At 51.4% G+C, this 23,292-nt stretch overlaps 10 protein-coding genes across 10 annotated transcripts; 4 read left to right on the top strand and 6 right to left on the bottom strand.

Moving 5' to 3' along the window:
• Positions 1 to 607: 607 nt before the first annotated feature.
• POX_g09331 (Lysophospholipase nte1) lies at positions 608 to 5,395 on the top strand (the record flags this gene model as incomplete). Its single annotated transcript, XM_050118087.1, has 2 exons — positions 608 to 1,044; positions 1,147 to 5,395. 2 exons carry the CDS (start codon positions 608 to 610, stop codon positions 5,393 to 5,395), a joined length of 4,686 nt encoding a protein of 1,561 aa, XP_049966231.1.
• A 1,557-nt stretch (positions 5,396 to 6,952) lies between these two features.
• On the bottom strand, positions 6,953 to 8,233 carry POX_g09330 (uncharacterized protein; the record flags this gene model as incomplete). Its single annotated transcript, XM_050118086.1, has 1 exon — positions 6,953 to 8,233. One exon carries the CDS (start codon positions 8,231 to 8,233, stop codon positions 6,953 to 6,955), a length of 1,281 nt encoding a protein of 426 aa, XP_049966230.1.
• A 1,000-nt stretch (positions 8,234 to 9,233) lies between these two features.
• On the bottom strand, positions 9,234 to 9,945 carry POX_g09329 (uncharacterized protein; the record flags this gene model as incomplete). The annotated part of the gene is made up of 4 exons (XM_050118085.1): positions 9,234 to 9,387; positions 9,455 to 9,577; positions 9,661 to 9,773; positions 9,850 to 9,945. 4 exons carry the CDS (start codon positions 9,943 to 9,945, stop codon positions 9,234 to 9,236), a joined length of 486 nt encoding a protein of 161 aa, XP_049966229.1.
• Positions 9,946 to 12,332: 2,387 nt separating this feature from the next.
• On the bottom strand, positions 12,333 to 14,854 carry POX_g09328 (Actin-like protein arp5; the record flags this gene model as incomplete). The annotated part of the gene is made up of 5 exons (XM_050118084.1): positions 12,333 to 12,359; positions 12,437 to 13,213; positions 13,269 to 14,206; positions 14,264 to 14,584; positions 14,659 to 14,854. The coding sequence occupies 5 exons, from the start codon at positions 14,852 to 14,854 to the stop codon at positions 12,333 to 12,335; spliced, it is 2,259 nt and encodes a 752-aa protein (XP_049966228.1).
• Positions 14,855 to 15,390: 536 nt separating this feature from the next.
• On the bottom strand, positions 15,391 to 15,865 carry POX_g09327 (DASH complex subunit dad4; the record flags this gene model as incomplete). Its single annotated transcript, XM_050118083.1, has 5 exons — positions 15,391 to 15,419; positions 15,490 to 15,574; positions 15,631 to 15,675; positions 15,738 to 15,794; positions 15,863 to 15,865. 5 exons carry the CDS (start codon positions 15,863 to 15,865, stop codon positions 15,391 to 15,393), a joined length of 219 nt encoding a protein of 72 aa, XP_049966227.1.
• A 218-nt stretch (positions 15,866 to 16,083) lies between these two features.
• On the top strand, positions 16,084 to 16,653 carry POX_g09326 (Chromatin-remodeling complex subunit ies6; the record flags this gene model as incomplete). The annotated part of the gene is made up of 1 exon (XM_050118082.1): positions 16,084 to 16,653. One exon carries the CDS (start codon positions 16,084 to 16,086, stop codon positions 16,651 to 16,653), a length of 570 nt encoding a protein of 189 aa, XP_049966226.1.
• Positions 16,654 to 16,766: 113 nt separating this feature from the next.
• POX_g09325 (uncharacterized protein) lies at positions 16,767 to 17,123 on the top strand (the record flags this gene model as incomplete). The annotated part of the gene is made up of 1 exon (XM_050118081.1): positions 16,767 to 17,123. One exon carries the CDS (start codon positions 16,767 to 16,769, stop codon positions 17,121 to 17,123), a length of 357 nt encoding a protein of 118 aa, XP_049966225.1.
• Positions 17,124 to 17,873: 750 nt separating this feature from the next.
• POX_g09324 (Protein transport protein GOT1) lies at positions 17,874 to 18,254 on the top strand (the record flags this gene model as incomplete). The annotated part of the gene is made up of 2 exons (XM_050118080.1): positions 17,874 to 17,882; positions 17,958 to 18,254. The coding sequence occupies 2 exons, from the start codon at positions 17,874 to 17,876 to the stop codon at positions 18,252 to 18,254; spliced, it is 306 nt and encodes a 101-aa protein (XP_049966224.1).
• Positions 18,255 to 19,026: 772 nt separating this feature from the next.
• On the bottom strand, positions 19,027 to 19,839 carry POX_g09323 (Profilin-2; the record flags this gene model as incomplete). The annotated part of the gene is made up of 5 exons (XM_050118079.1): positions 19,027 to 19,158; positions 19,279 to 19,413; positions 19,517 to 19,601; positions 19,719 to 19,734; positions 19,812 to 19,839. 5 exons carry the CDS (start codon positions 19,837 to 19,839, stop codon positions 19,027 to 19,029), a joined length of 396 nt encoding a protein of 131 aa, XP_049966223.1.
• A 1,148-nt stretch (positions 19,840 to 20,987) lies between these two features.
• Positions 20,988 to 22,120, bottom strand: POX_g09322 (uncharacterized protein; the record flags this gene model as incomplete). The annotated part of the gene is made up of 3 exons (XM_050118078.1): positions 20,988 to 21,370; positions 21,485 to 21,912; positions 21,969 to 22,120. The coding sequence occupies 3 exons, from the start codon at positions 22,118 to 22,120 to the stop codon at positions 20,988 to 20,990; spliced, it is 963 nt and encodes a 320-aa protein (XP_049966222.1).
• Between the last annotated feature and the right edge of the window lie 1,172 nt (positions 22,121 to 23,292).

The following is a 23,292-nucleotide window of genomic DNA, read 5'->3' as shown; positions in this document are numbered from 1 at the left end:
CACGGTATCATGTGCCAAGCTCGTTTAAAATACCTTGACGACTTGCAGTCTCACAGTATCAATATATGCTCATGTTGTGAAATATCGTTGCACGATAACAATATGCGCCAGGTCTCTTCCACCGGCTGTCATGGATGTACAGTAGTCGCCAGTCTGCCGCCCAGAACCTCGTGATCGGCCACGCTAACAGCCCAAGTGCCAAGCCAGGCGGATGTCAAACCATGAATCTGCCCATCTGTAACCTGCACCACCGCCTTGACCTCGGCTCCGTGCAATCATCCGGTTTTCCGATGTTCCCAGTACTTGGAAAAGCTCTCTCTCACTCTCTCACCTGAACCTTTCCTTCTTCTTGGTGGACTCGGTGTTCCAAGGTTCCGCCCCGTTCTATTTTGACGTCGCTCAAACATTCCTCGTCCACTGCCGCGAACGCGAGTTGCCCGTTTGTCGCTCTCCACGACTCTGGCGTCCGCTCGGCGACCAGCGTGCCGGCCATTTTAAAGTTGGGACTGACGTCGGCCATGTGCAAACAAAAAGTAGGAAGCGGAGCCTGGGTCCCAGCGTAACCACATTAAGCCTGCGTAACGCCCCTTTCAGGCCAACCCAAAGCATGGCCATCGGCGGCCTGGCCCCATCCCTGGGTCCGTCCCTGGCCCTCACGTTAATACCGGCGGCTGCAGCTGCAGCTGCAGCCGCCTCGGTGAACCCAAGCCTTTCCACTGTTGCTGTCGCTCTTTCAACTTCCATCTCTTCGTCTGCTTTGTCTTCTTCCCTCGCGCCAGCTGCGTCGGTCACGGTCACCTCCACCCCCGGTGCTTCTGCTCTTACCACCGCTCTGTCCGCTGTGGTGTCCACTCACCCCCCGCCAATCATCCCACCACTACCCTTAACCATGGCGGGGTGGATCACTTGGTTGTTCAACTTCATCTTCCAGGTTATTCCACGGGGCTTATACTGGCTCATCACCTTCACCACGATAGTGCTGCCCACATGGCTCTTTACGCTCTTTTCCATGAGTTTAACCTTCACCATGAATTTCACTACGCTGTGAGTTGATATCCTGCGTTGTTAACCTCTCGGGTCGACCCGCCAAGCGGCAATTGCGTCCATTCCGGGAATATAGAGCTAATATAACCCCGTGTTTCTCAGAATGCTGATCATCCTCGCCCTGGTATCGACGGTGAGCTGGTTCATTCGATATCGATTTTTGAACATGTACAGCCGTCTTCCCCCAGAGCCTCCCCGGAAGGAAGCACAGATCGATTTGTTTCCAGACGTGCAGGAAGGGGATTCGAAGCCAGGTCTCGCAAATTATCTCGATGAATTCCTCAGTGCGATTAAAGTATTTGGTTACCTCGAGCGCCCCGTCTTCCATGAGTTGACGCGGACCATGCAGACCAGGAAGCTGATCGCCGGAGAGACGTTGATGCTGGAAGAAGAAAAAGGCTTCTGCTTGGTGGTCGATGGGCTGGTGCAGATATTTGTCAAATCCACCCGGCCGAGGCAGACTGCGGCGAGTGCCTCGGAGGAGAGTCTGCAACTCGATGAGGAAGCGACCTCGGATGAGGAGGATACACATCTGCATGGCCGGCAGGGCTATCAATTGCTGACGGAGGTGAAGAACGGTGCTGCCATGTCGTCACTATTTTCTATTCTGTCTCTCTTCACTGAAGATATCCAGCTCGACGAAACCCGACGCTCCACCTCAAGCCAGTCAGACTCGAGCCATTTCCGCGCCGACTCAGTTCCGGTTAGTCCCAGGGTGGGCATGATGGGTAGTCATCAGTCAGTCATGGAGAACTCGAGTGAGCCCCGAACTCCGATTCATGGTCCTGGGGATGGACTGCCGGCGGTTCCTCCCCTTCATCTTGGCGAAAGCCATGGCCTGCGCAATCAGACATCGCAATCGAAAGCCAGCCGGCCAGCAGGAAAGCGTCGCAAATCGGTGCATCCGGACATTGTCGCTCGAGCAACGGTTGATACAACAATAGCTATCATCCCCGCGAGCGCATTTCGCCGTCTGACACGAGTTTACCCCAGAGCAACTGCGCACATTGTTCAGGTCATTCTGACCCGTCTACAACGCGTGACCTTTGCAACTGCTCACTCGTATCTGGGCTTGACTTCTGACGTGTTAGGGATCGAGCGCCAGGTTGCCAAGTTTACCACGTGGGATCTGCCCAACGATCTTCGAGGAAGCGCGCTGGATCGTCTCAAGGAGAAGTTTACCCGAGAGCGAGATCGTCTGGGACACGAAGAAGTCTGCAAGGGTATTGCGCTGCACAATCCATCAATTGGCCGTAGACGCCGGTCCAGCAGCTCGCTCAGGAAGGAAGCTGTTCTGCAGGCCCGTATGGCTGGCAACAGCCGTCCCATGGCACTGACGCCGCACAAACGACTCCCTTCGTTCGTCGATCGAGATGTGACAGGCGTCAGCCCTGGAGACCTGCTCTCGACCATTCAGCTTTCTCGATTCGGGCCGCGTGGCGATCACATGAACCCACAACTACAAAGCCCTCTCACAGAAAGGGAGCGTCCTCTGTTCCAGGCAGCTGGCAAGGACGTTCGCCCGGCGACCTTCCACCGCCAAGACTCAATCGACGAGGACGCTATATTCCGTGATTCAATCTTAGACTGCATGATGAAGGCGATTGGTCTGACCGAGAGCACCGGCGACGTCTTGCGCAAAGGCAACCCAAACTCCGGCGACGCGTCGCCTCGTCTCTTGACGTATGATTCACGGCGCCAAAAGGCGGTGTTTTCGAATGCGTTTGGATTCATCGACCCATACGAGGGTTCCGGGGATGGCGAAACCGACTCCATGATGTCCATGTCGGTAACGAGTGCAGGTGGGACGTCGCCTGTGGTCAATTTGCGTGAGGATCTCCGCCACGACATTGAAATTGTGTATTTCCCGCAAGGCTCAGTTCTGGTGGAGCAGGGAGAGCGTCATCCCGGGCTGTACTACGTTATCGATGGATTTTTGGATGTTGGTGTTCCAGTGAACGAGCGGGGTGACGACCTTGTGGGATCTTCTCGGCCCACGGAGGGACCAATCGCCCATGTCCAGGAGGAGCTTTTCCCGAACTTGAAACGAACCACGACGGCCTCTAGCCGCGTGGCGGCATCCAATATCTCTGGTGACCCACGGCGGAAATCTCTGTCCCGCAAGTCGCTGTATCTGATCAAACCCGGTGGGATCCAAGGCTATGTTGGTGGCCTCGCCTCTTACCGCTCTTACACTGACGTCGTTGCGAAAACCGACGTCTACGTGGGATTCCTTCCGCGAGCTTCTCTGGAAAGAATTGCCGATAGATATCCCATCGCTCTGTTGACGCTAGGCAAAAGACTCACTAGCCTCTTGCCGCGTTTACTGCTGCACATTGATTTTGCACTCGAATGGGTGCAAGTCAACGCGGGCCAGGTGATCTATCACCAGGGAGATGAAAGTGATGCCATCTACCTCGTCCTCAATGGCAGACTCAGATCCGTACTTGAAGGCCCCAAGGGCAAGATGACGGTCATCGGCGAATATGGTCAAGGTGAGAGTGTAGGTGAACTCGAAGTCATGACCGAATCGACACGACCGGCGACACTTCATGCCATCCGAGCCACTGAGTTGGCGAAATTCCCCCGTTCCTTGTTCAACAGCCTTGCTCAAGAGCACCCCGGAATCACCATCCAAATTTCAAAGTTGATTGCACAGCGTATGCGTGATCTGGTCGAGCATCCTCTGTCCGAAAAGGGTGTCGAAATGAGCCAAACCAGTGGTGTGCAGACAGCAACCTCAACGGTCAACTTGCGCACAGTTGCAATCCTGCCAGTTACTGCGGGAGTGCCGGTCGTCGAGTTTGGGCACAGACTACTCCATGCGCTGCACCAAATCGGTGTCACTCGAGGTGTGACCTCCCTCAACCAAGCCGCCATCTTAAACCACCTGGGTCGTCACGCATTCAGTAAAATGGGCAAACTGAAGCTTTCTCAGTATCTTGCCGACTTGGAGGAGAAATACGGGCTTGTACTCTACGTTGCTGATACCAATGTCAACTCGCCATGGACACAGACCTGCATCTCGCAGGCAGACACGATTCTCCTGGTTGGTTTGGCGGAGTCTTCACCTGCAATTGGTGAATATGAGCGATTCCTGTTGGGCATGAAGACAACTGCGCGCAAGGAACTCGTTTTGCTGCATTCTGACCGTTATTGTGCACCGGGTTTGACCAGGAGCTGGTTGAAGAATCGGGTATGGATCAACGGGGGTCACCATCATATTCAAATGGAGTTCCGTCTCACCGCCGAACCATCTCATCCGCAGGCCAAGAAGTTTGGCACCGTCTTGAAACAACGCGTCCAGATCCTGCAGGCTGAAATCCAAAAGTATACCTCTCGAAGAATTCAACAAACCCCGTTGTATTCACCTCAGACGCCCTTCAAGGGTGACTTCCATCGACTTGCCCGACGACTCTGCGGTAAGGCGGTTGGCCTTGTGCTCGGTGGTGGCGGTGCTCGAGGAATTGCCCATGTCGGCGTGATCAAGGCTCTCGAGGAGGCGGGTATTCCCGTTGACATTGTCGGTGGAACCTCCATTGGCTCATTCATCGGAGCGCTGTATGCGAGAGATGCAGACGTGGTGCCCATGTATGGTCGTGCCAAAAAATTCTCTGGTCGTATGGGCAGCATGTGGCGATTCGCGCTGGATTTGACGTACCCCACCGTCTCATACACAACTGGCCACGAGTTCAATCGGGGAATCTTCAAAACATTTGGTGATAGCCAAATCGAGGACTTTTGGCTTGAGTTCTACTGCAACACAACCAACATCAGTCGTTCTCGGGCCGAGTATCACTCATCCGGCTATGTCTGGCGCTACGTTCGTGCCTCCATGTCTCTCGCTGGTCTGATCCCTCCCATCTGCGATGAAGGCAGTATGCTGCTCGACGGTGGGTACATTGACAATCTTACGGTCGCGCACATGAAGGGCCTCGGGGCAGATGTGATCTTTGCCGTGGATGTGGGTTCCATCGACGACAACACCCCACAGGGCTATGGGGACTCGCTGTCTGGCTTTTGGTCCATGCTGAACCGCTGGAATCCTTTCTCCTCGATTCCTAACCCACCGACTTTGTCTGAAATTCAAGCTCGTCTGGCGTATGTTTCTTCCATCGACAACCTGGAACGAGCAAAAGCCACTTCTGGCTGTCTGTACATGCGGCCGCCTATTGACCCGTACGGGACGCTTGAGTTCGGCAAGTTTGATGAAATTTATCAAGTTGGATACAAATACGGCAAGGAGTTCCTCGATCGTCTCAAGAATGAAGGCTCTCTTCCCATTCCCGAAGAAACAGAGGAAAAGCGAAAGCTGCAACGTACCATGGCCCCTCGGCGTGCCAGTATTTAATCCGGATGCTCCTCAGTGCCCATGTGCTGATGATGACCCGCGCTATCAAAGGTTTGATCATGCTTGCAACCAGGGCACAAACTTGGGACCTTTTTTTTCTTTGCTTGGATATCGGCGTTGATGCATGTCGCTTGCCGAGTAGAGTTTTCATCCCACTTCATTTGGGTTTTTTTCTCATACTATGTTTCCATTGCCTCTCGTCCATTAGATGCATCCTCCAGCGGACTCTTATGTGTGTGTGTGTTTACATTTTTGAGCGTCTTCTTTTTTGATGAATCATACGGGATCTGCTACCTTTGTATAGTAGGTGATGTTCTCGGTGCTATAGACCGCCCTTTGTGGGTCAATAGACTTGCAAATGAGATCAATTCCTCAATCTTGCCTCATTCGTCCAAGTCTCCCGCTTGTTGATTGCGCGAGCCTTCTCGATAGCGAACTTCATTTAGTGTGATCTGCGTCCCCTCTAGGGTAGATCTCAGTCGATGTCTCTGTATGTAGAGGGCAAGAGATGTGGATTCTGGAATTCGGGCCTATAGATTCCAACCAACACATTTCCCTTGAGCCGACATCGATACCCTTTTCTTCCAGCTATGCCCAAAATGACACGAAGGGTTTGTTTTGGGCAGACACGAGAGGCTGGACCGACACAGCAGCGTCACCTCGTCGATGCAAATCCCTGCCCGTGATTCCGCGCTCCCCCGCATCGCTAAGTGCCATCCGCATCCTGCAGCTGCACTTTTGCATTTCTGCAACTTTCCACTTCTACAGTAGTGTCGCCTGTTGGCCCATCATTGACCTGCTCTTCTGAAATGGGGTATTATCCTCGGACTTGCCGGCCTATGTGATCACCACGGGTGTGGATCTAAGTCCGGTTACGTACCCCATTCACCGTGCAAGCGCAATATAATTAACAAGCTCGCCCTTCCTGTCACAGAGGGGCTTGACAATATGACTCGGAGGATACTTGAGGATGATCTGGTCCTCTTGTGGCTCAATCCTTGCATATGCAAACGGGTGGGGAGAGGACTTTTTCTGTTCCTCAGCAGACCGACCCAAACTAGTCGGGGTCTAATGAAGATCCTTGACTATACTGATTTTCATCTTTGTGGTTGGCGCGAAAAATTGCGTTATTTCATGCCAGTCATCCTATCTGCAGCACCCAGGGCTATTGCAATGCGGATTCTACGCCCTGATACACGTCGTCCTCGCTCACTATTTCATATCGCCCTATGTTCATTGACTGATTCAATCACGATGTACAGGTCCCATATCATGTCAGCAAGCGTCCTTGGGTTATGACGCGCTTGAGGGCGTAATACACAGTGATTCTCTGAGGGCCAAAAAATCATCATTGGTGCCACACGTCGCGGGTTTAATTTGAATGAGCCTCGACGAGGGGTCCAAAATCAAGTTTTTCTATCAGCAGTGCTCTAAATTATATTCACAGCAAGATTCACAGCATCTGCATTCTAGACCAGAGTTAACGAGGTCTTGCTGTGGACAAGCACCAAATGTGATGATTGATTCTGATTCAACCTGTCTCCAGAAGTTTCATCATCACCACCCCAGAGCGGAGCGGATCGCAGAGACAAGGATGGCTGCCCCTGCAGCGTGAGTGGAAGCGTTGGGGTGATAGTCACAACCGACATCCGAACCCTGTGTGGGCCAATCGACCAGGTAGGCATTGGATCCGAGCTGCGAAATTGCAGACTGAAGCGCCGTCTTCTGCGTGGTATGCTGCGCGTCTGCAGCCGTGGGGAAGTAGTCACTCAACATGGGAGAAGTGAGCAGGAAGAACTTGGCGCGAGGATAGTGCGTCTGAATACTGCGGACAAAGTCGACCATTCCGTCGGTAAAGGTGGTCGCGTTGATCGGGGAGCGTGCCTTGTACGACTGCCCCGAGGCATCATACGCCAGATAACTGAAATCATTCGTGCCGAGATTGATGACCACAGCATCCGGCGTCCAGTCCGACGAGAAGGGGTAGCTGTTGTCGGCATCATTGGCGCCATAGCGAGTGTAGAGCTCGGGCATCAGAGGGCTTGTATCGGTTGTGCCAGTCGCAATGTTCCGCACCAGTCCCTTGCCACTCCAGGCCACGACGCGGTAGTCGGCTCCCAGTGAGTTCGCCGCGACAGCCTCATAGGTCTTGGGATTATCTTCGACCGCTGCCGTGTTGGGACACGGATTGACGCCATCGAGACCATACCCAACGGTGATGGAGTCGCCGATGATTTCGATCTTCTTGGCAGGGACGGGATTCACTCCGAACTTTCCATCCGTCGTAATCTCGCCAATCACGATTGAACCAAAGTAAGCCTCTGAACGTTTCCGGATCTCGACCGTATGAGTTCCTTGACTCAGTCCAGCAGGCGTGGAAATTGAATTTCCGGTCAAATTGGAGATGACGACGGGAGCACCGCCATCGACTATCAAGTCAACGCTGTTGTCGCCGGTGACTGAGGACAGGCCTATGCTGGCGGATTTCCCAGTAAACGTAAAGGCCACACCAGTTCCAGGCCATGTCAGTTCCTTAGTTGCCGGGTTGACGCGACCAAGATAGCGAGCCACTCCAGGGCTCAGCGTAGGACTGGAGCCAGAAGACTGAGTGGAGGTGGCAGTGGAAGATGCCCTGGATGTGGTCGTTGTCAAGGTCGTTCCCGATCCACTGCCACCACCCGGCTGGCACTGAGAGTACCACGCATTGACAAAGACGCACGAGTAGCCAGAGGTGCAAGTGGTGGCGCCAGTATACCCTGTGCCACCGCACTGTGCCCACGCGGCAGCTTGCGCTGCAGCAACCCCTATCGCGAGCGGAGAGGCCCACAGGAACTTCATCTTGACTTGAGGCGAGAAGAAACTTGAGCTCGGCCCCAGAACGCTTATTATGCTCGAAAATCAAGTGTCAACACTAAGCTGAAAACCCCCGGGCATTCTTCGTAGCGAGAATTTCGTTTTCTTAAGAAGACCCGCAGCCATGGGACCCTCGCGGGACACTGAATCTTGCTCTTCTGCACAATTGGTGGACTAACTAAAGTGACCTGTAAGCAGAAATTACGGAGACCCAATATCCTCAGCGCCACAATGGACGAGCGGATCTCAGAATGCCGGCGTCCCTCAATATGTTCTCTGAAGATGAGAGGTGCAGCTGTGCCCACACGCAAAGTCAACCTTCTGTATCCGGGGTCCCCGCAACCCCGATTCGAGGCATCTTGCGGAGCTCAGCGTCCGAATATGGTAAGGTGTACGGGATGAATTGCGGCACTAAAACGTTGGGGTGTCGCGTTTTCGTTTCTGCACCGGGTCATGCTGCACGTTCTGATTCTGCAGAGTCTCGGAAGAAAAGGAAAAAAGTCCACTTTTTCTGAGTGGCAGCTTCACATTAATATGTCAAATGCCCCATAGCATATTAGGGGTCGAAGTGGGCAACCCCTACTTGCGTCTTTGGCAAGTGAATTATACCCCCCTCTTCAAACAACAAGTCAATAATCATGAATTAGGGTTCCCTGAAAAAGGCTTGAACCTGTTCTGAAGATTACTACTGTTGATGAGTGGAACGGATCTACCGAGCTCACCATTGTAAAAGTACATTGTTATTCGGGGAGATGAGTGAGCGCAGGACTTTGAGAGAGACGTTACTCAGCCCTGGCCAATGGATGCTTACAATTCCTAATCCAGATCCTGTCCACATATATCCCCAAGCATGTTGAGTTCCCTCATGCCAAAAAACGCACACCTGTAGGTTTAATTGCCAACACAACCGGTCCAACCAGACTTCAACTTTCCAAACAGACAGGGCAGTCCACTTAGAAACTGCAATCTACCCCTCTATTTCCGCTTAGACAGTACCAGTGGGAGCATTAGTCTCCGCGGCACCATCCAATGGGGTATGAGGAGCACGCTTCTCATGAACGGTGCCCCTGTGTGAGTTTTCCCTGCGATAAGCCCACAGACCGGCTACTTCGACAAACATCCCAAAAAAGGTGAAAATACTAGTAGAGAGTTAGGTACAGGGTCTCTGTCAATATATCCTGGACATCAGAGTTATCGTGAACCTACAAGGCTAGGAAGATAAAGGCCTGGTTGGCGTACTTTTTGCGACAAGAGAACCCAGGAGGAGAGCTCAAGTAGCATGAATTTCGGCTGTAGTCTTGAGCAGCAAAAATAAATGCGGTCAACCAGCTAGAGAATGAAGCAGTGGGTTAGTTGAGAAGAATATTATAAGAATGGTAGAGTGGAAATTCAAGTCACGCGGGGATACGAACAGGTATGAGAAGATGATATCAATCATCAAGACGCCTTTGCTGAGCTTGTTGGGCAAAAAAGGTGAGAAGAAGGCAGGGAGGAAGAGGACAGACGACAAAACAGCTTTGAAGGTCTCTTGATTAGCAGAGTGATTCTTTGAAGAAAAAATTGCATCTTTTGATACAGAATCCAGGCAAATGACAACTTACAATGACCTCCTCGTATATGAGTTGCATATTATGAGATCCGGCATGGATAAAGTATGAGGTGATGCCCATGACAATGACCACACTGAACCATTGCATGATGCGAGTGAACAATTGAAGCGGTCTAAAAAATCTGGTCGCAAACATTCTGTTCATTTTTTATGTTGTAAGTTTTTCCAAGAAAAGTGAAGGTATTGTGTAGGACTCAAGCTGGGAGGTACTATGAAGCGGCTGTTTCCACGGGTTCGCAGCGAGGGGCCCTGGCACAGGCAGAGAGAGCAGAAGATGGAGACTAAAGCAGAAGGTTTTGCTCCTCGGGTGATTAATTTTGAGTCTTAGAGTCGAAGAGAAGGATCATAGACTTTATATCTTGAGACGATTCAATACTCTGCTCTACAATAACAACCCTGTGGATACTACCTCTTGAAAAGCACGTTGGAAATTATGGCGCGGTTGGCCTCATTGCCAGAACCATGATAAAAAAACACACAGGGCCAGGACGTCGCGCGTGACCAGTCTCGATCAGGGAGCATAGTCCGATAGCCAGGATCAGAAACTCGGCAGGACAGGATACAATCAGGGGGTGAATGGTACGTGCTTTCCTCTATATGCGTCATGATTGCTCCGAAATAAAGTCAGTGGTGCAGGAGAAAGTGTAAGGTGTACACAGCAGAGGCATCGGAGTTTGTAGTCGCACATCATGCCGTGGTCCACTGGGTCGGAGATTATTGGTAAAGCTCTGTCAGGTCTTCTTCTACCTGTTGCATATCCAGTGTTTAGTCCTAGACTGACAGGTACAGACGATTCTGTAGCTCAAGGCCGATGCAATATTAGTATTCCAATGCCCCCTTTTTGGTGATTGTTATTTTGCAAGGCATAAACAGCAAGTTCAATTGAAGGTGCTAACTTATGGTGGAACATCCATTGACCTTTGTCCTACTGGCCGGTCATCTCAGGATAGGAGGCAAACCCATCTAGTCGTCTGAGTGCGCAAGCCACAAGACCTGCCTAGGTAGTCTCACAATATTCAACAGACAGACAAGGAACATACGTCAGTCCTACATTCCTAACCGCAATGCATGAGATTGGCAGATAGTCTGTCAGCGTAAATGTAAGACTAATTGGCACTCCCTTGCTATCAGCAACCTCAACACATACTCTCTTCAACTATACATGGAACATGATCGAAATCGCTATGATAATCGATAGTGGATCCTCGTATAGTTCAGCACGCCACGGAAGGTCCCTTCAATGACGGGGCGTTAGGAAGCTAAAATGGCATGAGTCCTATCACGGATACAGGCGGGAACAACTCTATGAGCCCAATAGACTTCCTGTGAGCCGCTGAGTTGATCGATCCACCTGCATTACTTCACGGTCAAACCACCGGTCATGGGCCCTGGTAACTGTCAAATGACTGAATTGGAGAGCATGTCACACGAGCCTCGACCACCTAGGAAGTGGCAATCAACAGCAGAGTGCTGCTTCAAAGCCAAACAGACTACATTACATCCGTTTTCAGTCCTTCGCTGGTTATCAGGGATGACCTGATGGGAATCAAGTTAGTTGTAAGGTTTTAAATTATCGCTATCACGGATATTTCATTGGCCATTTTGATAGCTCGGGCTCTCCTAGTACGCGTCCTGGAGAAGTATAAAGATACAGCAGAATTAATGACGGTCTATCTTCGTCGACACGCCGAAATTGATACCTAGGTGAAAGATCATGCTAGAAAATAGCTATCTTGGCAATTAGAGTTTGGGATAGGTTCAAGTGGATACTACAACTGTCGCATGATCCCCGTTGACATTGGCCATTACAAGGGAAAGCACGACTGCAGACTCTCGAAAGCAGTTCAGAGAAGAGGACCACATGGACCCTTCAGTGAATTAACTCGAGTTTTGCTACTCTTGCGCCAGCGCTGAACGCCCGGCATTAGGACTATAAAGAGCGCTATTTTTATTCTCATGTCGGGTTCTGCACTGCTGTTCACGAGCCCTAACTGACCATCATTTGGTTCCCTTGGCCGATCGATCCATTTGATGAGGAAAGAGGAGAGACTTTGTGGTTACTTCAAAGCTACAAATTATAGCTACGGTTTCTTGAAAGTACGTGATAGCTGTGTCTGAGGTTGGTGTTTTACGAATCAGGTTCTGCTTTGCATGGTTTCGGATACGACAGGACTGCTCCGACTATATCATTGATTGAGAGGAAGGAGCAAGGGGATTGCAATGGTTCAGTTTAGGTCTTTGGTATGTTTACAATGAGTGTGCCAGATTGACCAGAGGTCAGGGGCCCTCTCATTGATTAATGGTACTAGACAGAATCACTCTGACAGAAAGCCACTTCCATCTTACTCGGGTGTAGGAAACCCTTGCAGTTGAAATGTGCTGCATTTCTCTACCCATTGAAGCAAATTTATCAATCCCGCTTGACTCGACTCCATTGCGCCTGACCGTTGAGTTTCCATATCAAGATATCCAAGCTCACCACGCATTACCCAGGTCATGTTCCTGTGAAAAGTCCCAATGTTAGCAAAAAGATCAACAAAGCTTGTGATGAGGTCAATGGATCACTGATTGGGACTCACCTTCAAGTATTCACTTCCCTTCTCCATGTACTCCTGACGACTGACTCCCGATCGGCCAAAGTCAGATCCCGAGGCCCATTGGGCTGCACCCTTCCAGGCATCCATGATGGGATCAGCAGCCCGGCGCACGGCGAGTTCGGCCTCGGCGGGCAAACAAGCGCGGAGCTCTCGTCGGAAGCGCTCGTCGAACCCGGTAAACATGGTGTTGCCGCCGGTCAAAAAGACATCCTTCAGGAGACGATTGCGGTCCTCGGTGTTTGAGAAACGGTGGTTGACAATATCAGCCACGATCTCAATGAGGCCCGATTGGTCAACTCCCGCAATCGACGGCTTAAAGACTACCTCGGGCACGCGAATGCGCTCCACGTTCAAGTGAAGCTGATGCGCCTCGCGCTGGCTCTCCGGGTCAAAGGGCCACGGCCCGCGAAGGAACGCGTGAATTAGACTCTTGGTCCAATCTGACTGGGCGGCAAGGGTGTGATTCTCGGTGAACTCAGGGTCGTACTCCAACAGCTCCCTCTCAACGTTATTCAACATGCCGTCAAGATCTTCCTCTTCCTCATCGTCGCTTTGTTCGTCTTTGGCAACGGTTCGGTAGACGCCCCAATCCTCGTCATTTGCACCAAAGTCGTCGTCGTCGCCGCCACGACGTCGCTTCTTGGGACCGTCAGCAGCCAAGTTGGCCAAAGTCTTCATGCGCATCTGACTGGCGAGAGACTTTCGGTTGCCAAGGTCGGCCTTGAAGCGTTCCCGATCTTTGATTTTTTGCAACAGGTTCTGGGACACGTGTTTAGAAAACGAACCGTCGCCAAAAACTACAGGGTAAACTTACCTGTCGATTGACACGCCGTTCGGCAATCCAGTTCTCAAAGTCATTTTCACGCTTTTCCCGGTCGAGTCGCTCTTCCTCCTCGATACGAGCCTTTTCTCGCTCCTTTTCAGCCTTGGCACGTGCTCTCGCCTCAACGTTGGATTTCATCAATTGCTGGTGTCGCTTCTCCTTCAGACCAGCTTCATCAAGTTCCTCATTGGGGACATCGAGCAAATGGAAGCTCATCTCCTCCTGCTGCTCTTCTTCCTCAATACCAAGGTCACGGTTGCGGGAGCGCTTGATTGACTTTTCCAGGTCTCGGATCATCCGTTCCAAGTGCGCCTCATCCTTAAGGTCTTCAGCTTCTAAGACCCGGCGAACTTCCTTCTTTGTTTCATTGGCTAGTCGCACTTGCAGGTCCTTCCAGTATTCCAGTTCCTGCTCTTTCTTGACCAACTTTTCCAATCGCATCTTGGCGGCTTGCTCCTGCAGCCGGCGACCGCTCTCCTTTTTCCTCTCTGCGATTCGGGCCAGCTCCTCCTCTGTCTTCTCAACTACAACATGCTCGGTGAACGGGTATTGGATGACATGGTCTCGATCCTCGAGTCCAGTCCAGTCCAAGTACCCACTCAATTCGCGATCATAGTCCTGGGAAACATAACAATGTTTGTGCACCATTTCTTCCACCTGGTTTTCCGTCACACGCGTTGGGAATGTAGGATATTTCAGCCGAAGCAACTTCATGAGGTACTCTGCTGTTTGGACTCCACCCCAATTGAGGCGGGATGAATTAGAGAGCAGCGGCTTGGAATTGAGGACCGGGATAACATGGGTGGATGTGTGTGATGATGAGACAATCAGACCATCGGTTCCTTTGTTGTAGCGGTATGCAAAGAGTGAATCTATGCCATAGGCCACTGAAGGCGCATTGTAGCATTCGAACAGAATTTCGTTCATCACTAGAACGTGTCAGTGCACTGACTCCACAAGAAAAAATGCGCACATTGTGAGCTTACTTTTCCTTGGATATCCCAAGTTGGCGACCGGTTCAGTCATGACGATAGGTCGGTCTACGCCTCCGTTGGCGCCATCAACACCAAGCTTGATAAAAATGTAGTCCAGCACACCTTCCATCACATCCCAGTTGCCGACCACGCTGGAATTGCCGTCAAAGGCATTCTTGAGTTGACCGCGAGTGGTCGCATCCACGTAGGCATCGTATCCGATGAAGTGGGCTTGACGTCCGAGCTTGCGATCTCGGTATCGGCTCATGACCGGAGGGAGGACAAATCGAGGGTTTGGGTCAAAGGACCAGCCAGCCTTGACAAGATGGGAGCCTAAAGAACTCAAGATTTAGTTTCTTTTCTGACCCATTGGCCATAAAAGAGCGTGTAGAAAGCGGCAAACGTACCATTATCAATCACAATAGCGCTGGTGTCAGGGTGCGCCTTGCTGCGCTCATATCCATCCGCCTGCGGGGGATTGTAGCCCTTGAAAGGAAAGTCCTGAACGGTATATGTCTTTGGAGGAGGCTTTTCCGCACGCTTTTCGGTGACAGCAGCAGAGAAGCGGCTGGGGAGGAGGGTGTGGACAGAGGTGATGGTCATTGTGCACGACGCTGGCTGCGTAGCCGGAAGCTTTTGAGAAGAGAAGTTGCAGTAGAAATGAGGGTCGTCGCGACGTTCAATTCATTTCAGGACCGGTCGCAAGGTGAGGAAGAAGGGGGGAAAGAGACCTTCCGGTTGGAAACGAGGTTGGCAAAGGTATGTGCAAGCATCAACGATCAATACTCCGCCATTTTCAAAGTAGGCCGATGGGCCGGAGCGGTCGCGCCAAGACAAACGATAAGTTATCCGCCCGCGATGTCTCCTCCGACCAAGTGAACCGCCGCAGCGTCAAGTCAATCCTAGAGATCCAAACATCTACTCGGAAATATATACCTGAAATCGAGCGGCCGAATACACGCGGAGGAAGACAAGGCGGTGCCATGGAATGCACAATCAAACAGAAAAGAAATTTAAACCTCGCAGAATTTATTGAGAAAAGTAAAGATATGTGTATGCATTGAAATGATTGATCGTGAATGGTTTATCTCGACTTGCGTTTCTTCGTAAATGTCCAAATAGGGCCAGGACATACTGTCTCAAGAAGGATCCGTCAGGTTTTCCGTTGCTGCGACGGGACATTAGTTCTCTAAAGATCGTCCTCGACCACTTGCTCTAATTTAACATCAAGCACATACCTTCTAAATGGAAAAGGACATTGGACTGGTAATTCTTGAACATTTGCGCAACCAGCTCCACGTTCATATTTTGAATGTTGACCTCCTGGATAAGCTTGTCAGTGAATTATGTCGAATCCTCTTGTCGCATTGATAATGTACCTGTAGGCTTTTGTTCATGACCATGATGGCCTCGTTCAGTTTTTCCTGTTGCAATTTAGTTTAATTGGATTTGATCCCATGATCGGGCAGAGGTCGGATCCACTGACAACGTTCGTAATGATGCGTGATAGCAGGACGGCCTGTTGATGCTCGTGAGGACTCTCCTACGATCTCTTAGTTTTCCAATCTACCAAAAAAGCTTCCAGGATAAGGAAAGGAGACTTCGACATACCATTTTGCGGAAAAGAGTCGATGGGTTGAGTGGAACCTCTTATTGATGGAGTAAAGCGACGACTTGCCTTTCCCCGATTGTTTGGGTGACTCCCTCAGTCACGTGCTGATATAGGGAACTCCAGTGCTCGCGGCAGCAACCAACCTTGAAGGGACTCTATTCCTGTTGACATTTTTCGCACAAGAGCTCTCTGCATTCAAGTCTCTGAATCTTCTTGAAAAATGGCACCGGCGATCCCAACCAAGGACGATGAAGCCCATCAGCTCCTTCTGAGCCAGCTTGACATTGCGGCTGTCCCCAAACCGTTCCGTAACCCTCACTGGAAGCCATCCCAGCGCCGCAACAAGAACGTCAAGGCGATCATTTCAGAGACTTCGCGCAAAGAAGCATCCCAGTTAGCCACTCAAACCAACTCCGGCGCCACAACACCTGCTACAACGGGGGTCGTGCCCACTGATGGCACCCGAACGCCAACAGATGGTTCTGGCAAGAACCCCAACATCGCGCAAGCTGCTCAGAATCTATCTACACTCGTATTGGAGAAGAACGCCCGTGCTATGTACCCGAGTGGTCCGGCAGTGACTTACACAAATATCGAGTCGGCGCCATCCCTTGATCCGGCCAACAAGCGTCATTACTGCGACATCACCGGTCTGTCCGGTCCATATACCGACCCCAAGACGCGGCTGCGCTATCACGACAAGGAGATCTTCGGTGTCATTCGCAATCTCTCACAGGGCGTTCCTGAAAGCTACCTTGAAGCTCGAGGAGCCCACACAGTCCTGAAATAAGAAGGGTCCCGTGGTACAAGTAGAAATGGAGTGTATTCGGCAGGTCCATGGCCAGCAGAAGCAAGGTATTTCGGTGAAACCACATCATTGTTCAAAACATCACGCTAACCGCAATGGCGTACTCATCCAGAATGGCAACAATTACAAGAAATGTCCGATCAACACAGTCAAGCCCTTTCCACCCCACCTGCCTCTCTCAAGGCAGGCTCAAGAAAGCGCTCCGGCTTATTCGTAACCGTGAAAATATTGTTCTTCGCCTTGTGTCAAAAAAGACACCCGACTATTACCGACGCACCAGGGGAAAGGCACGTCAGTTACAGCATCCGAGGATAGCTGTCGCCGCGGCGTGGGTGGATAGCAAATTAAAGCAGGGAAGCTCCGAGTGTGGAGGAGCGACAAGGGGCAATCGCACGGTCGCAACATCAGGCTCTGAGACGGACAAGTGTCTAGACCTTGGGTTTGGGCAGTGATGGGACATTTCCCATGGAATCCAAACATGACAGCTTCACATTGTACTGTCACAGTAAAGACCACACCCAATGAGACCAGTCCGAATCCAATCATCCATCGAACCCGTTGTGGGATAATTTGAGCTCCCGCCAAAAGTAAGCACGGAAGTAAAATCGGGTTCCCGCATGGCGTGGCTTAAAACCAAATACTCACCGCCCGGTGGAGCTCGGGCAGAAAATGGCCGATTGCAGTTTTCTGTTTACGGAACTCGTTCAGAGATCAGATCATTCGGCGCATCAGGATACGACTGACTCTTGAGATTGCGCAACACTTATCCCGTCCCCAAAAAAGATAGCGGGTTCTTTGTCGCATATAATAACAAAATGCCTAGCATGTGGTTGTCAGAAAATCAGAGTAAGAATTTCTCTTTTCCGCGTCACTTTCTCTCGTGGGATGGCCATCACCCCCCAGGCACGGAGGCGCAAACATAATCGCAACATGGTCAACGCTAACCCTGAAGAATAGAGATCGGTGTGATCTTCTGCTCGGCCGGTATGAAATATCTCATGAAAATTATGGCGTCTTAATGTATCCTGAGTACCAAACAACTCACCTGGCATCTTGTCTAGGTGGCCTGTTCCTTTTCGGAGGAGTGCTCATGTTCTTCGACCGTTCATTGTATGTCTCCTTCAGCATGATTTGATGTATTGGGGATTCTTCCACTCAATTCGAGTTTGATATCTAACTGCTTTCTTCTTTTTAGACTTGCGATGGGCAACGTATGCGACCCCACCACCTCCTTCGTTCTCTCCGCGCAAACCAAATTAACCCACTCTCTCTCTCCTGATGGCTAGATCCTCTTCCTCATCGGTCTCACTCTCATCATCGGCGTTCAAAAGACAATAGTCTTCTTCACACGGCCTCAAAAACTCAAGGGCACTGCAGCCTTTTGCGCGGGCATCATCCTCATTCTCCTCCGCTGGCCCTTGACGGGATTTCTCATCGAATTGTACGGACTGTTCATCCTGTTCGGCGACTTCCTCGTGACGATCGGTCAATTTGCCGGCAATATCCCCATCATCGGTCCCTATATCCGTCGTGGGTTGGAGGTTTTGGCTGGTGGGCGGAGTAACGCCGAGCTGCCTGTATGATTGATGGTGGGTGCATGATGATGCTTGTACATGAGACAAAGATATGATTCTTTTGCGACACACGGATCGAGACCGGAGTCATGATGCGGCGGGATTTCCTGTCCAGACTTTGGGCGCAGGTGCAGTGTGTCCACTGGTTGGCCGGCGCATGGCGCACTACAGCGATGTGTCTGGCAGATGTGACGATGGAACTCTTTATCGGGGCAGTGTGAGGATAATCGTCAATGCCCCAAGATATAATTTTTAATGACTTTTCTTTTCCTTTCTTTTTTTTGGATCGTCAGCAAAGCTGTCGGGGCTCAGTTGTGGGCGGGCAGTGCGTAAGTACATATTGTACAGATACTGAATACGGAATAGCAAATCCAACACCTGGTGGTAATGGGACTGTGCATTGTATTTGTATAGTGCGCCGTATACCGGGTACACAATCGAGACAGAAAATTTACATAATGTCGACAACTCATTATATTAGTGACGAACCCGCCGGCGACGTGGGAAGTTATAGAAAGGGCTCGGAGGATTCATACAAACACTGGGAAGAGAGGTCAGAGGATCATGTCGAACATGGGGCCCTTCTCACGTCAATAAAAAGAAGATATATTTCAGCGCGGCTAAGTACCATGTGAGAGGGGGGGGGGGGGGGAAAGATTTGACAGAGAAAGAAAAAAAAATCGAATGGCTCCTTTATTTCCATGATTGTCACAAACATGCTACCTCATGATAGGTGATGCAGGTTCGAAGAGCTTGTTGAGGGGATGTAAAATGCCCTGATTTATTTGGCGCCGTTGATATAGTCGATCAGGTTCTCGACAACGGTGGCGGCGTTGGTAGTCTGGACAGTGGCACCGTGGACTCCGATCATAGTGCAGGCACTGGCGCGGACGACAATGGCGCCCTCCTTGCCCTATTTGTTGTCGGGTTCATGGTCAGCTATCGTTTCCGGTGGTGGCATTTTCCGGTACAAGTGGGTCGATGATGATTTTCCTCCGAACGGAGCAGGGGAGCGGGCGGGCGCGGGGCATACCTTCTTGCCATACAAGCTGCGCTCATCGGCTTTGATGCAGACGTACTTCTCCCCAGCAATGGAGAAACCGTTGGCGAAGGCGTTGTCGCTGGAAGTGAAGGCCGAGGCCAGAGAGTTGATGTCCTCCTGGGAGAGCTATCGAAAGCGTGCCGCCTTAGTATACTGCCCGCACTGTGTCCTGTTGGAGGAGGATGCGGATCCTCCAAAATCAAGAGTCTGGAAATAAGGAGCCACATACAGCGAAGCCAGGAGTAGCAGCTTCCAGACCAGAGAAGTCCGCGGCGAGAACACCGGCCTTCTGGAACTGACCCGAGCCCATGAGGCTGTTGAGATGGTCAGGTTAGCGCACCGGAGCTGGTTCGTTGTCTAGCCGAGCCATCCACCTCGCAGCAAGGTAAAGCCGGGCAGGAGGATCGTAGAGAGGGCTTGTGATTAGTTACCTGGAGTCGACGTATGCTGGATAGAGTGACGAGAAAAGGATGTCAGCGAAAGCAAGCTCCCATGTCGGATCATGGCGGTCCTCGATCCCATACCTTGCCAAGTTGCGGAGTGAGCACCCATGGTGACGATGTGGGGTTGTGATGAAGGGAAAAGGAGAGCGACGTTTGAACACGAAAAGAGGCGATGCACACAGCCCAAATTCAGAATGGTATTGATTTGGATTCGGAGAGAAGAAAGAAAGGAGATCAGGATTGAGGAGGAGGAGGAGAGCTTGTGGGAGGTGACGAGGTGTCGAAAAAAAGTGGGGTGTTGGACTGTCGGACGGTTGGACTCTGGCGGTAAATAAGGAAAAAAAAAGGAACCCCGCCAAACTTGCGCTTCCCGTCGATCGACTGGACCAGGAACGGTGAGCGACGGGGTTGTAGACGATTCCCGTTACTCGGCAACTGGACGAGAAGTTTTCATGGAGACGGATATTGTGAAAAACTCCCGGTTGTCTGTCTGCAAGACAAGGCTTGGTACTTAGTATGATGTTGGTGGCGGCTGCAGATGATCAATCCATACCAAACTCAGCCTCATTCGAGCAAAGAAGAGTCCTACTCGGCCGGCTTTCCAGGCGCAGGTCGATCTGCACGCTTCGGCGCATGTCACGGATCTGCTGCCGCACGTCAGAAATCGGGTGCCTGGATGCTCACAGGTATAGTGACCCGGATACTTGGTGCCTGCCCTAATGGCCTGCGACGATGTCTCGGAGCTGTCCATTCCAAGGACCCAAGAGCAGGCTGCTACTAGTAGTTCTCACGCCACGTCGACTCATTTTCCAAATGTTCTGGCATCAAGATTCCAGAGACGTTGTCTTCCCTCTGTGGCTCAGAAAATGGCGGTCTAGGATTTCATGAGAGTATACCATACCGGAATGAGTCGACCGTGAAAGACCATACTTGGATGTAATGCTGCCACACAGCACATCTGATGCAAGCTGGATGCCTCCAAGACACACATGTCAGGTCTGAAGAAATACTCATGTGCCGAGATTCTTCCAGCCAAAGCTTGACTGCTTACTGGAATGGTTGTGATCGTTTTCTGCGCCCGGGTCGGTCGGTATTCCAGTTAGGTCACGATGTGGATCGAAAAGACAGACGCGGGCGTTGCTACTCCATAGTGTCAAAGGAAACATCACGGTATTGTTGATTCTTCAGTTTGAGCGCAGACGGGATGACCATCTTTCAGAGACATATCATACAGCAAGAACAGAGGCAGAAATCCCCCTATTGGGAGGAAATAAGTGCAGCGAACTCCCCGGCCACATCACGAATAAAGCTTCCATTCTGCATACCGCGCACCCATTGGCCGGGGATGGACTCGTAGCCGTACATCACACCCGCCAGACCGCCATACACGGCCCCCGCCGTGTCCGAATCTCCGCCGAGGTTCACCACCGCCAAGGCACCCTCTTCCCAAGACTCGTATTTGAAGAGACCCCAAAGGGCCACCTCCAGTGTATCGACCACCCAACCACTGCTTTTCATCTCGGCGGGGGATTTGGCTCTCCAGTCTTGAAGAGAGGCATACTGACCGAGGCGAGAAACGAGCGCGGGGTGCTCGAATTTAAATCGAGCGATCGTCTGGCAGAGATCTTCCTTCGAACTACCTGTAGACGCGCGAGTCAGAGTTGACTCACCAACATAAATCTTACAGACCGAAGGCAACAGGGAGGAGTCATTGTATCAGGATGACCAGGAGAAGACAATCGACGAAGACATACCGGTCATCGCCATACAAATCAGCTCGGTGTATGCCTGGCAAGCGTCCAAGCAGGCCAACGAGGGGTGAGTAATCATGCTCTGGTCTCGGGCAAGCTTCATAGCGAGGTGAGGATTCTTCCACAAGGCGACGCCCAGTGGGCAGATTCTCATCAAGCTTCCATTGCCAGAAGCCTCCTCGCGATCCAGTTCCTCGTTTACCTGCATTTGGGTGATTTCTCTGTCCCGGAAGGCTCCCCGCCTCTTCCAGAACCTCAGGGCCACGCGTGTGGATCGGCCGAGGTCCCAGGCTTGATCGATCGTACTAAATCGTCCATAGTTGAACCAGCCGAGATAGTAGTGGATGGACAAGGCGTGGTTGTATTGTCCATCCGCATCCACGAAGGACTGGGCGAGAGCGAGGGTCATTGCGCCATCGTCCGAGTAAGATCTAGACTGTATGAGCAATACCTCCTTCGATTGGGAGAAGAGAATGCGACGTCTTACCCCGAAGGTTGATTGAATGGCTTCACGAACTCCAAATCGGTGATGGGCTGGAAGGTGCCGGGATCACTAAACTGCACCGGTCCACCGAGAGCGTCTCCCACGCATACACCCCAGATGGCACCCAAGGCCCGGTCTTGAGTGGTGGTGACCATGTTTACAATCAAAGTGCGTTGATGTTGAGCAGAGGGTGAAAGATGAGATACCACAGGAATCCGAATGTTTAGGTGGGTTGACTCACAGACAGCACGCGACTTTGCACGAGAGAGCTGATGGCTCAGCCGCGCTGCGCCTCGGTGAGAACCTCCAGTTACCCAGGACCCCCCACACTGTGATGCATCTCAACACGGACGACGGCTTAGAAAGGTACTCTTCTAGCGATGAGCCTAATAAGTGGCTGCGAAATCGTAGTGAGGCTTGAACTAGCGCAATGTCAAGTCTGGTGAGCCGGCAGCACGAAGCAGACATGAACGCTAGCAGGCTTACTCGCTGATTTGTGCCAAGCCCAAAGATCTAGCGAGGCTGCCTGCTCGATCAAAATCAAAGACATGCTCTACTATCTTGATGATCCTCAAACAAGATCCGCGAGATCGAATCCTATCTGTTCCTCACATTTTCAATACCGTCAGCTCTCCTTGTCCGCAAGTCTCCTCGAAATAGACACGAGGTAAACTTGATCCATCTCGATAAGAGGAATGGCTCATTCAGCCTAGCTGCACCTTCAACGCTTTCTGGGGAAACATGCAATCAAGTTTGATCGCTCGATAAACACCGGATTGCCTGAGGTATCCCAAAGACATGTGCAAGCCCCCTCCACCGGATGAACAGTAGCCCGATGAGAAAGCAAGCGACACCCGTATTTGCGCATCGATATTATCGAGCCTCAAATCGCCCGACGATCTTGATTTACTTTGACTGGCGGGAGATCGGGGTCCTTGTGTACGCTAGACCCTGAGAATTGAAACATTCGGCAATGATGTAACCCATTTTCGAGCTCATCGGGCGATCCCAGTTCGGAGAAGAGACTGTGCACGTTTCACATGAACCTATTGTCACACGGGATGCAGGGTCCTACAACTCCCCAAGAACACAATCATGTTTCAGGCCGCTGTCTCCCTCGAAATAGATCGGGCGGAACCAAGCTTTGTATCGCAATCCCCAGATCGAAGTTGTATCCTCTCGTTTCAAGGAAATCGTGGGAAGATGACGACGCGCTCTTTCCACTCTGAACAGCATCACATCTCCACGATTGAACTTTGGTCTTTTGGAGGACCTACGTACCCCTGATCTCCAGGGTTCAACATCAGCCTTTCGGCCACAGTCCCAC

The sequence above is a fragment of the Penicillium oxalicum genome, chromosome VII (assembly GCF_001723175.1).
Source record: "Penicillium oxalicum strain HP7-1 chromosome VII, whole genome shotgun sequence".
Classification (NCBI taxonomy): domain Eukaryota; kingdom Fungi; phylum Ascomycota; class Eurotiomycetes; order Eurotiales; family Aspergillaceae; genus Penicillium; species Penicillium oxalicum.
Note: the sequence above shows the minus strand (reverse complement) of the source record. Positions and strands in the feature narration are given on the sequence as shown.